Source organism: Littorina saxatilis, linkage group LG7 (genome assembly GCF_037325665.1).
Source record: "Littorina saxatilis isolate snail1 linkage group LG7, US_GU_Lsax_2.0, whole genome shotgun sequence".
Taxonomy (NCBI): Eukaryota; Metazoa; Mollusca; class Gastropoda; order Littorinimorpha; family Littorinidae; genus Littorina; species Littorina saxatilis.
In genome coordinates, this window is record NC_090251.1 from 55,147,076 (window position 1) to 55,161,640 (window position 14,565).

Sequence of the window (14,565 nt, forward strand, 5' to 3'; positions counted from 1 at the left end):
TTTGACAACATGGCTTTGACACAATGGCTTTGACACAATGGCTTTGACAAAATGGCTTTGACACAATGGCTTTGACAACATGAAGAGACATTGTTTGATACGAGACATTTCCAACCTCTCATTGTTGAGTCACTTGAGAAAAAGTGACTCTATGTAATCGGTCAGTGTTAGTCTGTCCGGCCGGCCGTCCGGCCGGCCGTCCGTCCAGCCGGCCGTCCGGCCGGCCGTCCGGCCGGCCGTCCGGCCGTCCGTCCGTAGACACCACCTTAACGTTGGACTTTTCTCGGAAACTATCAAAGCGATCGGGCTCATATTTTGTTTAGTCGTGACCTCCAATGACCTCTACACTTTAACGATGGTTTCGTTGACCTTTGACCTTTTTCAAGGTCACAGGTCAGCGTCAAAGGAAAAATTAGACATTTTATATCTTTGACAAAGTTCATCGGATGTGATTGAAACTTTGTAGGATTATTCTTTACATCAAAGTATTTACATCTGTAGCCTTTTACGAACGTTATCAGAAAAACAAGGGAGATAACTAGCCTTTTCTGTTCGGCAACACACAACTTAACGTTGGGCTTTTCTCGGAAACTATAAAAGTGACCGGGCTCAAATTTTATGTGAACGTGACTCATTGTGTTGTGAATAGCAATTTCTTCCTGTCCATCTGATGCCTCATATAATATTCAGAACTGCGAAAGTGACTCGATCGAGCGTTTGCTCTTCTTGTTTAATCTATGTTGGTTCAACTGCTGTATTATTGCTTCCAATTAGCCTGGCTTGTTAATTGCTCAAGTACAAACTGGCAGTAGTCATCCTCAGCACTAAAGTTACATGAATAAAGATTAAAAAAAAAAAAGTGTTCCCACATCCAGTGGTATCTACCATTTCAGAGTTTTTGTTTTTTGGAAAAAATGCTGAATGTCATCTATGCTTCCTAAAGTTTGTGTGATTGCCAAATTTATGAAGTTTGTTTGTTTGGGGGAGGGGGGGGGGGGGGGGAGGGGGGGGGTCAGACGGAGTATTAAAAGGCTGTATGAAAACGTACATGGAAAAGTGAACTGGTTATTGATCAAGGAGGCACAAAAGCAGGAGTAAGCACAATCAGATGTTGTAAGTACTACTGAGAGTACAGTGCTAAGTGGGGGTGGTGGTGGTGAGACCTAACCCAGAACACTGTCATGTAAGTACTACTGAGAGTACAGTGCTAAGTGGGGGTGGTGGTGGTGAGACCTAACCCAGAACACTGTCATGTTTCAGGCTGGCACCAAGACTGGCACAGTCACGCTCAACCTGGGCGGTCAGAACGTCAGCCTGCAGCAGTTCATGCTACAACATCAGCAACAACAGCAACAACAACAACAACAGCAACAGCAACAGCAGCTCGCAACATCCGCCACTGTCATCCAACAACAGACTGTGGTTCAGCAACAGATCACCACCGCCAGCAAAAAATCAAAGAGCAAAAACTTGGCTTCCGCTTCTTCCTCTACCGTCTCTTTAGGGTCGATGTCGGCGGCCTCAACTCCCGTCAGCTCAGACTCGGCCAGTGCAGACATTATGACAGCAGCGCTCATGTCGTGTGGCATACTGGAAGAAGACGGGTTGGACGCGACCAGGCTGAATGGTGGTGATTTCACAGACTTTGCGTCTCAGGTGGTGGCTGGATCGACTCACCTGGTGACGGCCATGCCCACTCAGACCCCCACCCCTCCCCCTCCCGCCCCAAAGAGCAAGAAAAAGAGCAAGAAGAAGAAGGAGACCAACACCGTGGTGGAGCAGCCTGTGGTGTTGAGCAGTACGACGACCAAACCTGCCATCACTATAACAACAGCGTCGGCGTCCGTAGTGACCACCACCATCTCTCAGTCCACGGGGCCGCTAGCTGGCCAAGCCATGGCCGCAAACACCTACACTTTCTCCTCAAGTGGCACCATGGCAACTCAGAGCACCACCACCACCTCCGCCCAGCCGACCATCGGCATCCCTGCTGTGGCCTTGACCTCCCCATCGCCGACCACGGCAACGGGGGGCGTACAGGCGGCAACGCTGACTCCCGTACGGGGGAGACAGGGCGGTCCCAACACCGTGAAACAGATCGCCGGCCTACAGAACCTGAGCGCTCAGGACCGACAGCAGCTGCTGCAGGTGCAGCTGTCCATGAACAAGCTGAAGGAGAAAGGGACTCTGGACGACAAGGACCAGGCCACACTGCGAGAGCTGGACACCAAACGCAAGAAGATCTTCAACCAGGCCCATCTCCAGATCATGGCCGCCTTCAAGCAGCAGCAGCAACAACAGCAGCAGGTCAGTTGAAGGGCGTCAGCTCATCATGCAACTTCTTAACTATTTATCCATCACATTTCAAGCTGCAGCAGCAACAACAGCAGCAGGTCAGTTGTAGGGCTTCAGCTCATCATGCAAAGTTTTTGTTGTTGTTGCTGTCCTAAGAACTGTTCCTTGTCCGGGTGTACCGTATTTGACGGATTACAAGACGCACCGTTTTATACGCCGCACCCCCGACTTTTAAAAAAAATTGGGACGAGCCACGTACAGGCCGCGTCACTATATTAGCCGCCGTCGAAAAAAATATAATCAGATCGTGTCAATCAATCAAAACAACCAGGCAAACGAAAGTACGGTATTTGGCGAAATCGGCTCCGAGAATAAACAAGTGAAACAAAGAAAAGTGAAAAAGTTTGAAGAAAAATATCACACACACAATTTGTAACCAACACACACATATACAAAAGTGTCTACCGTTCAGTCAGCCTGGTCGGAACCATCAGATTCTGCTGCGGAGAAGCAAAAAAAGTCACTTTCCTCGCTGTCAGACACAAACAGCGACATGATCGCTTCATCCAGAACTGAAGAAGTCGAAGTCGAGGCCGAGGGGGTGACATCATCGGAGCTTGAATCGGTCCCGCTCGTGTCGTCTGCTGTAGGTGCTGCGATGATCTCTGCTCTCAGTTCGGTCTCCAACTCAGGCCATTTCGCGTTTCTTCTTCGGAAAGCCTTCCTGTTTTTCTTGCATCTCAAGAGTTGCTGGCGGACGGATCGCCATCGTCGCACCATGGATTCATTTATTTCAAGCTCAAAAGCAGCGCGCCTATTGCCCTTGTCATCGGCCAGTGCAATCGCCTTCAGTTTGAACGCTGCATCGAACGCGATTCTTTTGGTCTTCGGCATCGTAAATCCAGTACAGTTGTGTCAGTGCAGTGCAAAAGTGTTTCATTAGGTGAATGCTATTCAAGTTTAGGTAACGTTTTAGCCGCATCTTTTTATAAGCCGCAATGCGATTTTTTTTAAAAAAAAGTCGCGGCTTGCAGTTCGTCAAATACGGTACTTTCACGCCGCCCGCCCAGTCTCTGCATTCACTGCTCCATCCACATCTGAATTTCGTTCCGCTGCCAGACTTTTCAATTTTACAGACTCTCTAGGGAGGGTGTCGGGTCGCTGCGGTGGGCTACCCTCTGAAGATGGCATGCAACTTTTTAACTTTTTATCGATCACATCCCGTCATCCACTAGTCCCCTCCCCTCCACTCTCGCCCACTTTTAACATCGCATAGCATATCATGTCCCATATATGTCCTGGTAGCCTAAGAGGACGTAAAACAGAACAAATAGTCAGTCAGTCAGTAGGTCTTGTTGCAGGGATGGGGGTAGCGTGACATTTTCCTGGTATTCTATGGGGAAAAGTCTCAGAATTATGGAATTGAAACTGGCAAGCGGTCAGACATACTGATTATATTTTGCTATCGTCATCCTTTACAAATACAATGTGATCACTGTGTTTTCGGCTTGTTTTGGCTGGTTGGTGTAAGATTGTATGTGTAGCAGGTAGATGTTCGTGTTTCTTGTGTAATGATGTCACAGCAGAGGGTTGTACATTGTCTTTCACACAGCGGTAAATGATTAACATACTTTTCATTTTGATAGAAATGTCTGATTCCTGTGCAGGAACTCAAAGCTTCTTGTATAAGGTCTCTAACAATTTCTTATGATACGACTTTGCTCTGACAGCAGCAACAGGAGCAGACTTCGTCACAGACGAGTCAGCTGACCATTCAAGGCCAGCAACTCACCCTACAGGGACAGACCATGCAGCCCTCGCTACACCAGCAGGGAGAGCAGTCGACACCGGCCCTCACCATCAGCGCTCAACAACAACCACCGTCAGCACAGTCGCCCCACCTCAAACTGGACGTCAAGCCCGTTCTCGGCACCCCGTCCACCCCCCTCCTTCAGATCCAGCCAAAGTCGCACTCCAAACTCACGCTGTTCTCCCCGAAGCAGGAACCCGGCGCCCTGGCGCTTCAAGACACCAAACCTTTGGCTGTAGCGGGTGGCGTGGCAACAAGCTTGAGCTCATCACAGCTGCCATCGGGGTCGACGTATCAGACGACCGCTGGCAACGTGATCATGACCATGTCCAATCCGCCCAACGCTGGACAGGCAGGGTCCAGCCAGCCCCAGATGTTAAGGATTCAGATAGGGGGGCAGAAAACGCAGACAGTCGGCGCAGCGGTTAATGCCGGCACCATCCCCACAGCTGTCACTACGCAGCAGCTGGTTCTGCAGTCATCTCAAAAGGTAGAGTGTTGCCTCTAGAACTAGCTTTCCAAGTCTCAGTGATAACTTAGCCAGTAAGAAAGGATTTGTGATACAGAGAACACGGTTCGGGAAGTGAGATGTAACTGCTCTTAACTACTCTCCGTACATTTCTCATTTAGATGATCAAGTATTGTATTATTTATTGTATTGAATTAAGGCTGTTTGAAGCATTTATGTTCAGGTTTTGAGGAATGTTTTGCTTGATAAGCCTTCTTGAATATGAAGCTTGTTTCTTTACTGTGTGAACAAATTATTCACTGTAGCAGAAGTGTTGTTAGATTTGACATCAGTGCTTGTTGTTTGCAGATTGTGATGGCTCCCAGCGTGTCAGCAACAACAGTGAGCTCCGTCATGACGGCATCGCCATCGGTGACGTCGCTATCCACAGGGCTGTCGGCAGCAGTGAGGCCAGACATCGCTCGCCCTGTGCAAATCAAGGTGAGCTTATTGCCTCCACTTTTCAAATATTGCAACACAGCCAAGTTTCTGGCAGACTAACTGCTTGCAAAGTGGACAAGGATTTTCAAGTCCCAGCATGTAGAATGGTCATTTTATTTTACTCTCAGTGGTTTTGAAATAAAATTGAGAGGTAATCTCACTGACTGATGACAACCTTGTGGTAATGATATGGTGATCTTTTCTGCCATAATCAAACTAGAACCCGTTCTTCGATTGCTGTTTATTGGACTTTTTCACGATTTAAGATGTTATGTGTTTCAATAATTTCTTTTTGCTTTGCCTTTTCTATTCTGTGTTTGAATTTTTTAGCCAGATTTTGACAGCATCATTTTATTCTGGTAAATTCATTTTGAAAAGTTAGTCCGCCAGTGAAGTGAGAGTTAACATCTTGAGTTGTTCCCTGATCCGTGCAGATTGCCAACCAAGTGTTGACGCTGCAGTTGACACAGTCGCAGCAAGAGAAGCTGGAGCTGCACCTGTCTCGCATGTCGCTGGAACAGCAGCAGGCCTTCCTGCAGACCCAGCATCACATCTTGACCAAGCTACAGCTGCGCGCAGAATCCAACGCTGCTGCTGCTGCACAGACGCCAGCTGCTGCCACTACGCTGCAGGTAAGGAGGGGGTCTCTGGTTGAATGAAAGAGAGTCTTGGAGACTGACTGCTGGCTGGCTGGCTGGCTGGCTGGCTGGCTGGCTGACTGACTGGCTGACTGATTCATTGATTGATTCATTGATTGATTCATTGATTGATTCATTGATTGATTCATTGATTGATTCATTGATTGATTCATTGATTGATTCATTGATTAATGGATAAACTAACTGATCTTTACAAAGGTTAAGGGCGAAGGCCCAATGCCTTGTCTTGCAAGCGAGTGAGTAAGAGGGAGGGAGGGTGTCTGTGCTTAAGTGTGTGTGTGTGTATATGAGTTTATATGTGGATGTGGAGGTTGCTATCTCATTCTCAAATATATGGCAGAGTAGAAGCAGAGATACAAAAGATCACACTGAAGAGGAAGCAAAAAGCCTTGTACTCGTTTTTTGCATCACAATCAGGTTAAAATGAAATTGGTGACGAAGAAAAGATGAGTGTGAGTATGGCTGATGGTGCAAGCTAGGCAGCAGCAGGTTATGCTGCGCATGGTATAAGTTCCTTTTTTTTCTGACAGCAGGAGGTTATGCTGCGCATGGTATAATAAGTTCCTTTTTCTTCTGACAGCAGCAGGTTATGCTGCACATGGTATAATAAGTTCCTTTTTCTTCTGACAGCAGCAGGTTATGCTGCACATGGTATAATAAGTTCCTTTTTCTTCTGACAGCAGCAGGTTATGCTGCGCATGGTATAATAAGTTCCTTTTTCTTCTGACAGCAGCAGGTTATGCTGCGCATGGTATAATAAGTTCCTTTTTCTTCTGACAGCAGCAGGTTATGCTGCACATGGTATAATAAGTTCCTTTTTCTTCTGACAGCAGCAGGTTATGCTGCACATGGTATAATAAGTTCCTTTTTCTTCTGACAGCAGCAGGTTATGCTGCACATGGTATAATAAGTTCCTTTTTCTTCTGACAGCAGCAGGTTATGCTGCACATGGTATAATAAGTTCCTTTTTCTTCTGACAGCAGCAGGTTATGCTGCACATGGTATAATAAGTTCCTTTTTCTTCTGACAGCAGCAGGTTATGCTGCACATGGTATAATAAGTTCCTTTTTCTTCTGACAGCAGCAGGTTATGCTGCGCATGGTATAATAAGTTCCTTTTTGTTCTGACAGCAGCAGGTTATGCTGCACATGGTATAATAAGTTCCTTTTTCTTCTGACAGCAGCAGGTTATGCTGCGCATGGTATAAGTTCCTTTTTTTTCTGACAGCAGGAGGGTCTGCTACTTTTTGTACAGACACCCCGCTGTTGTCATTCTGAAAATGGAAAAGTTGAAAAATAATTATAAAGCCAAATTTCTCAATCACAGCAGAAAGGGGAATTGTAATGCAAAATGATCTAGTGGTATGTCAAATTGTATAAATAATATTTGTTCTCTGTATCTTCAGGGCGCAGCAACAGGGTCGGGAGTGCAGGGAGTGGCAGCTGCTGCGCCGACTGTGGTGGCCGCAGTGGCAGCAAAGAGCGAGGCTGTGGTGAAAAAGCTGCAGGCCTTAGGCGTTACGTCGAATCTTGTCACCGCCTCGCCTCAACAGCTGCCCATCACCGTGCAGGTAAGAGACAGTGACGGTAGTGTGGGACGGAGAGGATCACGACAAGGTAGTGTGGGACGGAGATGATCACGACAAGGTAGTGTGGGACGGAGATGATCACGACAAGGTAGTGTGGGACGGAGATGATCACGACAAGGTAGTGTGGGACGGAGATGATCACCACAAGGTAGTGTGGGACGGAGATGATCACGACAAGGTAGTGTGGGACGGAGATGATCACCACAAGGTAGTGTGGGACGGAGATGATCATGACAAGGTAGTGTGGGACGGAGATGATCACGACAAGGTAGTGTGGGACGGAGAGGATCACGACAAGGTAGAGAGGTTTCAGGTCATCCGTCAGTCTGATGTGGGTAAGTTGAGGGATCACCGGGCTGCTCTAAGGCTAGGTTTGTTGCCAGGGGATTGAAGTTGCTTTCACAGCATAGCACCGCCACAGGGCCTGGTTTATACTCTCCCCTGGCTGATTTCTGAATATATGCAGATGAATTGATTGTATGTACTCTTTCAACAAGAACTAACCACCAGGAAGAAGTGCTGATTACAAGGGAAAGTATGATGTGCAGAGGAAAGATTTGGATCCTTTGGAGAGTTACTTCCCTTCAAGCATCAGTGTAGTGTTCTTCTATATTGCCACCAGAAGAAAGACCGGATCAGTATTTTGCTGAGCTGTATGTGTGCACTTTATTTCACCGCCCGGCTTTTTCCATCTGCACATTACAGGGATGTGTATTCACTGTAATCACCTAGCATTTGTCATAATACGCCAACTTCAACCAACATAATACACTGCATTGGGGTGTGCACGTTAAAGATCCCACGATTGACAAAAGGGTCTTTCCTGGCAAAATTGTATAGGCATAGATAAAAATGTCCATCAAATACCCGTGGGACTTGGAATAAAGTAAAAAAATTCCATCTCACACGGCATTAAGTCTCAGGAAACATGAATACACGCATGCAGGAAAAAAAAAATATATGGGTAGCGCCGTATGTATGGCAGCTCGCTTTCCCCGGGGAGAAAGCAGCCCGAATTTCCATGAGGGTAACCTCACTGGACTGTAAATCTTATCCAATCCAATCCATTTAAAAAACCCTGAGACTTGGTGTGTAACCTCTATGTAGTTGTTGGTGGTGGTTAGTGTGCCCCTGCTACACACTCATGGAGACTCTGTACAGTGAAGGCCACTTTGATTTCCGAATGGAAAGTAATAACAACTTTTTCTTGCTATGCCAAGGAAACAGAAGCTTGTATGAACTGTTGTGTGAAGCTTTCTCTTGTAACTTTCACATTTGTGCTCATGTGTTTGTGTCAATGTTTGTGTCAACAGCAAGCCTTGGAAAATAACCAGACTCCCGTGAACAACAAGCAGACTGCCAGTGCCAGCGTCTCTCCTGCCCCGCCTCCTGTTAGCAGAGCAAGCTTGGAAATTCCCAAAGCATCCATGTAAGCACTTTGTTGTATTGAGTTGAATGTGTGTGTTCGTGGGTACGGTGTGCGCGTGAGAGAAGAATAGAGAGAGAGAGCCTGATTAGACATTTGAAAGCATCAATGTAAGCACATTGTGTTACTGCGTTCCCTCTTGTGTGTGTGTCTGTATGTGAGTGAGTGAGTTAGTAAATCCAGTGTCCTCTTTTGATCCCATCAGCGTAGAAACTAGACAAAAGGCTGTACAGTGGAACCCCCCTTTTAAGACCTCCAAACATCTGACAAAATGACGTCTTGAAATGTAGGGCGTCTTAAAATGGGGGAACTTTACAGAGGTTATCAACACAAAGTCTGAAGAAATCAGGGTCTTAAAAGGAAGGGAGTCTTAAATTAGGGAGTCTTAAAAAGGGGGTTCACTGGACGTACGCCATATCTTTCAGCATCCACTCCCAGCTGGGCAAAGACCAGGAACACGCCATCGCACCCGACATCAAGACGCCCTTCAAGGACTATCGCGAGGCGCAGCGCAGACTGCTGAGGTTCCACGTCTTTCAGCACAAGAACGTCGAACAGGAGCTCATTGACAACTGTGAGTGGATCAGCTGGGCCGAGATGCACCAAGTGAACCTGGGTGCCACCCAAATAGGTGGTACTCGCCCGCGGGTTTGGATTGGTTGAAATTGAGATTTGTTGTGATTTTAACAAACCAGAGCCCGCGTTTTACTTACTTGCTGCCCATTATGCCGGTTGGCATGTAGGCCAGCAACGAAGGACCTCCACTCCTGTCTGTTCTGGGCGAGTCTCTGGATGGTACCCCACGTTTGGTTCAGGGTCTTCAGTTCTCCCTCAACCGTTTGTCGCAGCCCGCGTTTTGTTCCCACCCAATTGGTATGCACCCAGTTTTGCTTTGTGATGTTCAGCCCTGGTGTTCAATATGTGTCGGGCTTGAACACTTTGAAATACAGGGGAACCTGGTTGCATGGACCATCCCAGGGACAGACTAGAAGTGCTTGGTAAAAGACAGATGGAAAGGTGTATTATTGAAAAAAAGTTTGTCAGGGTTCCTTTGGAATGGTGGGTATGGGCAGGTGGTCGCTAGGGGAGGTTCTACTGTATGTATAAGAACATGAGTTTGAATGTTAACTTTGTCTTCTTTTTTTCTCAGTCTGTATCCTGACTTGATTTTGTTCTCTTTTTTCTTCTCTCTTTTTTCTTCTCTCTTTTTTTAAAGTTTTTTTGTTTGTACATTTTTTGTTTGTTGTTGATACAATTTATTGTTACAGAATTACACATTAATTGTCCTTGTATATTACAACTCAAGGTCACTTTAATGTGTTTTCAGTTGACACAGACTATGAAGGCATGTGTGAGGATCTGATAGAGAAGAAGGACACCATGTTCGCTAAATACCGTCATCTACTGCTGGAGGACAGCATGGTATGTATCCTGGCTTGTACAAATAGAACAATAAGGTTTGTGTGTGTGTGTGGTGGAGTATAACGTACTGCTCAAAGAGGTTTGACACAAGCCGCATCTGCTGGAGTCAGTTATGTGGAAGAGGGGGTGTGTGTATGTGGAGTATAACGTACTGCTCAAAGAGGTTTGACACAAGCCACATCTGCTGGAGTCAGTTTATGTGGAAGAGGGTGTGTGTGTATGTGGAAGAGGGGGTGTGTGTATGTGGAAGAGGGGGTGTGTGTATGTGGAAGAGGGGGTGTGTGTATGTGGAAGGGGGGTGTGTGTATGTGGAAGAGGGGGTGTGTGTATGTGGAAGGGGGGTGTGTGTATGTGGAAGGGGGTGTGTGTATGTGGAAGGGGGGTGTGTGTATGTGGAAGGGGGGGTGTGTGTATGTGGAAGAGGGGTGTGTGTATGTGGAAGAGGGGGTGTGTGTATGTGGAAGGGGGGGTGTGTATGTGGAAGAGGGGGTGTGTGTATGTGGAAGAGGGGGTGTGTGTATGTGGAAGAGGGGTGTGTGTATGTGGAAGGGGGGTGTGTGTATGTGGAAGGGGGGGTGTGTGTATGTGGAAGAGGGGTGTGTGTATGTGGAAGAGGGGGTGTGTGAATGTGGAAGAGGTGGTGTGTGTATGTGGAAGAGGGGGAGTGTGTATGTGGAAGAGGGAGTGTGTGTATGTGGAAGAGGGAGTGTGTGTATGTGGAAGAGGGAGTGTGTGTATGTGGAAGAGGGAGTGTGTGTATGTGGAAGGGGGGGTGTGTGTATGTGGAAGAGGGAGTGTGTGTATGTGGAAGAGGGGGTGTGTGTATGTGGAAGAGGGGGTGTGTGTATGTGGAAGAGGGTGTGTGTGTATGTGCGATAGTGGCTGTGTGTGCGAGCATGCATGCGTGCGTGTACATGCACACAAGAGTTGATCTTTATCCGTTGTTGTTTTTAATTTGTGTGCCAATTAAAGATGAAGGTGTCAGTAAGCGTTTTCTGTACTGGTGTGAAACCATAAAGCCTGTGTCATGCCCTTCTGTGTGGTTCCAATATTGTGTGTCATGCCCTTCTGTGTGGTTCCAATATTGTGTGTCATGCCCTTCTGTGTGGTTCCAATATTGTGTGTCATGCCCTTCTGTGTGGTTCCAATATTGTGTGTCATGCCCTTCTGTGTGGTTCCAATATTGTGTGTCATGCCCTTCTGTGTGGTTCCAATATTGTGTGTCATGCCCTTCTGTGTGGTTCCAATATTGTGTGTCATGCCCTTCTGTGTGGTTCCAATATTGTGTGTCATGCCCTTCTGTGTGGTTCCAATATTGTTGATGTGTGCATGTGCTTTGAAACTGTGGAGATGAATTGTTCTAAGAATATCTTGACATTCTTTTGTCTTCTGTTGTGTGTGATGCTGTAAGGTGCAAGTGATTTTGAATGTTGCATAAGTTAGTGCACTGTGAAGATAAACTATTTTTGAAAAATCTGACCTTATTTTGAATTGTGTTGTGCAGCGGAGGTACGCTACGTCAGAACAGGTGCTGATCCACCGTATGTGGTGCAGCGACATGCAGATGTTGATTCGCCATGATAAGCAGCTGGCTGAAAATGAACCAGGTAAGTGTACAAGTGGTTGGGGGGGGGGGGGGGGGGGGGGGGGGGAATGGATGGATGGGATGGGATTGGATTGGATTGATACATTGAGAAAGGGTTGTTGACAATTTGAGTTGCAGAATTCCTTTGCATCTAAAGAAAAAAGTTGGCGTCATAGGCTAGCCAGACTTGGTGAAAGAAGAGGACTGCAAACGGTTGCAAGTGGTAAGAAAAAAAACACACAAAAAGTAGTCTTAAAACAATTGGCAAAATCAATTGTAGAAAAAAGTCTTGTATGAAGAAAAGCAGGATACTTTCTGTTCAGTTTCCTGCTTGAAGGGGCTAGTCAATTTAAGGGAAAAAAACCCACATGGAAAATGGAACTGCTCTAAACTGTGTTGTTCCTTGCAGACAACTTCGTGGCGATGCCCATGGACTACCTGGAGAAGGACCTGACCAAGGAGGAGTCCGAGGCCAGCGAGGACGACTATGCTGAGGAGTACTTTAGCGACGAGGAAGACGACAACAGTGAACCAGAAGACGAAGCCAGCAAAACTGCTGACAGAGAAAAAGGCGATGACGCTTGGCACGCATATGTAACAGAAGGTGGTAGTGGTGACGGTGGTGATGGTGGTGACGATAACTTCTTGTTGGAGAGCTCCAGCCCTTGCTACCCGTACCAGAAGGAAGAGCAGGTAGAGGGGGAGGGGCACCATCAACTGCCGGAGCAGGGAGAGGAGGAAGAGGAGGATCGCAAACCCTTCTTCAGTCAGGAGGAGAGTCTGCCCAGAGAATCTCACTCCAGTTTCAATGATTCGGTCGAAGCGCCGTCATCTCCAGTGTCCCACCCCCACCCTCACCCTCACAACGATACGTGGAAGGAAGCCTCCCCTCACAGAGAACCGTCTCCGATTAGTAGACAGTCGTCGTCGCCTGTGAGAGAACATTCCAGTTTTCACTCCGAGTCTCCCCGCTCCTCGCCACCGCAGCCAGAACCCCCGCCTCGAACGCTGGTCAAGCTGGTTATTCGTAACGACGGCAAAGGCTTCACCAGCAAGGTGGTGGAGAGACGCAGGTCTTCGAAGAAGGTTGAGCGCAGAACGCTTCGTAGTCGCTCCCACTCGGGCCATGAGCGGGAGGAGGTGGTGAGGAGGGGGGAAAAGGACATCAAGAAAGAGCCAATCACAGAGGAGATTGAGTACATCGATGTCGACAACTCCAAGTACAACCGCGGGGTCAGTGTCACCTTGGAGAGACTGCCGGACAAAACGTCGCAGGAGTACGGGCTGAGCATATCAAACAAAGCGTCCACCGGTAACTGTGGTAGCAGTCACGGTGGGAGTGCTTCCCACAGGTCTAGTGACGGTGAAAATAGAATCAGGTGTTCAGGAAGTGGCAGCAAAAGCATATCAAGCAAAAGTGGGCGGAAGAGACGCCGAGGTGAGGGAGAGCAGGGGGGTGAGGGTGAGGGCGTGTATGTGAAACGAGAACGCCATTACTCAGGGTTTAGTGGTAGCAGTTGTGATGAGAGGGGAGACGCCTCATTCAGGGACGTCAAAGAAACGAAACCAACATTCAGGTATTCGCCTGTAAGTGTGAGGGAGTTTTACGTTGGATCAGCGACGGAACCCCTGGACCATTTTGATTCCGATGAGGAAGGAGGACCCTACCTGGGAGAGCCGGACAGTATAAACCAGAGAGCAGATGACTCGGGGTCGTTAGAAGCAAGTTCGGGTCACAGCAGTAGTAGAAAGTATGTGTGTAGCAGCCCCATCAGGCCAGTCAGTAGCTCACGCACTCTCACCCACACCTCTTGGCACAGTGATACCCACACCACCGACAGGTTGCGCCAACCACACTCCCATCCAAGCCACACGGCTGGAAAGGAAAGGAGAAAGGACTCTGCAGGTGACGACCGCCACAGACAATCGTACTCTCAATCCACTCAGGAAGAAGAGTTAGACTTTGACGAGTACATCCCGGACAGTCCGATTGACAGTCAGGCGATGCGGCCTCCGCCTTTCCCTGGCCACATTCCCGCAGGTCTGATTCAGACGGACAGTATGTTCGACACCAGCCCCAGCCACGAGATGGAATCGTCCTTCGAGCTGGACAACCCAGACCCTCAGGGTAACATGGTCAACCGCCAGGTGCAGTCCGCCATCGACAGTATTCTCAATGGCAGCAGCAGTTCCGGAAGCGACAGTCGGCGAGGTCGGAACCGCTCTAGGAGCGCAGCCCTGCCCATGTACCCCTCAGGTACGGCAGACGACACTAGTCTGGACTATGACGTGGGCAGGACTAGTCATCACGGCAACGGTCGCCTTGCCAGCGAGCCTCACACTAGCACATGGGACGAGGACGACTCGGAACATGACCTTGACGCCGCAGTGCAAAGTATTCTTAGATGACAACGGCACAGCTATATTTCTAGTACTTAAACCTCAAAATATGCTTACTGTGTGTGACGGCTCCCAGAGAGTTGACGCTCTGATTTTGTCTGATGGCAGCAACACTATTTAAGAATTCAAGGCCAAAAATATAAAGAAGCGAAGGGTCTTATGATGGGCTTGTGAACAAACTAAATATCAACAAACATGTTGTGTACTCATTGATGAGACTCAAAAGTATTGTGGAACATTTGTGGCTGTGAAACTGAAAGCATGTGTGGTGAGCGATTTGTTATGTGTGTGTGTATGTTGGAATGAAGGAAAGATGGAATTGTGCGGATCGAACGTTCGAAGGAACTTATGAAGAGTTCAAAGTCGCGTGAAAGAAGAAGGGTTGGACATTATGAGAACGTGAATGTATTCGCATGGAAGATAATATTTGA

General features: G+C 47.7%; 1 protein-coding gene across 1 annotated transcript in view; it reads left to right on the forward strand.

The window, feature by feature from the left end:
* LOC138970246 (uncharacterized) overlaps positions 1 to 14,143 on the forward strand; it is a 50,164-nt gene extending 36,021 nt beyond the window's left edge. The window contains exons 12-21 of the mRNA XM_070342743.1: positions 1,261 to 2,307; positions 4,026 to 4,595; positions 4,923 to 5,054; positions 5,489 to 5,686; positions 7,119 to 7,283; positions 8,615 to 8,730; positions 9,153 to 9,301; positions 10,055 to 10,149; positions 11,654 to 11,756; positions 12,144 to 14,143. Of these exons, the coding sequence (XP_070198844.1) occupies positions 1,261 to 2,307; positions 4,026 to 4,595; positions 4,923 to 5,054; positions 5,489 to 5,686; positions 7,119 to 7,283; positions 8,615 to 8,730; positions 9,153 to 9,301; positions 10,055 to 10,149; positions 11,654 to 11,756; positions 12,144 to 14,143 (4,575 nt within the window). The remainder of the gene's footprint in view (positions 1 to 1,260; positions 2,308 to 4,025; positions 4,596 to 4,922; positions 5,055 to 5,488; positions 5,687 to 7,118; positions 7,284 to 8,614; positions 8,731 to 9,152; positions 9,302 to 10,054; positions 10,150 to 11,653; positions 11,757 to 12,143) is intronic.
* Positions 14,144 to 14,565: the final 422 nt, after the last annotated feature.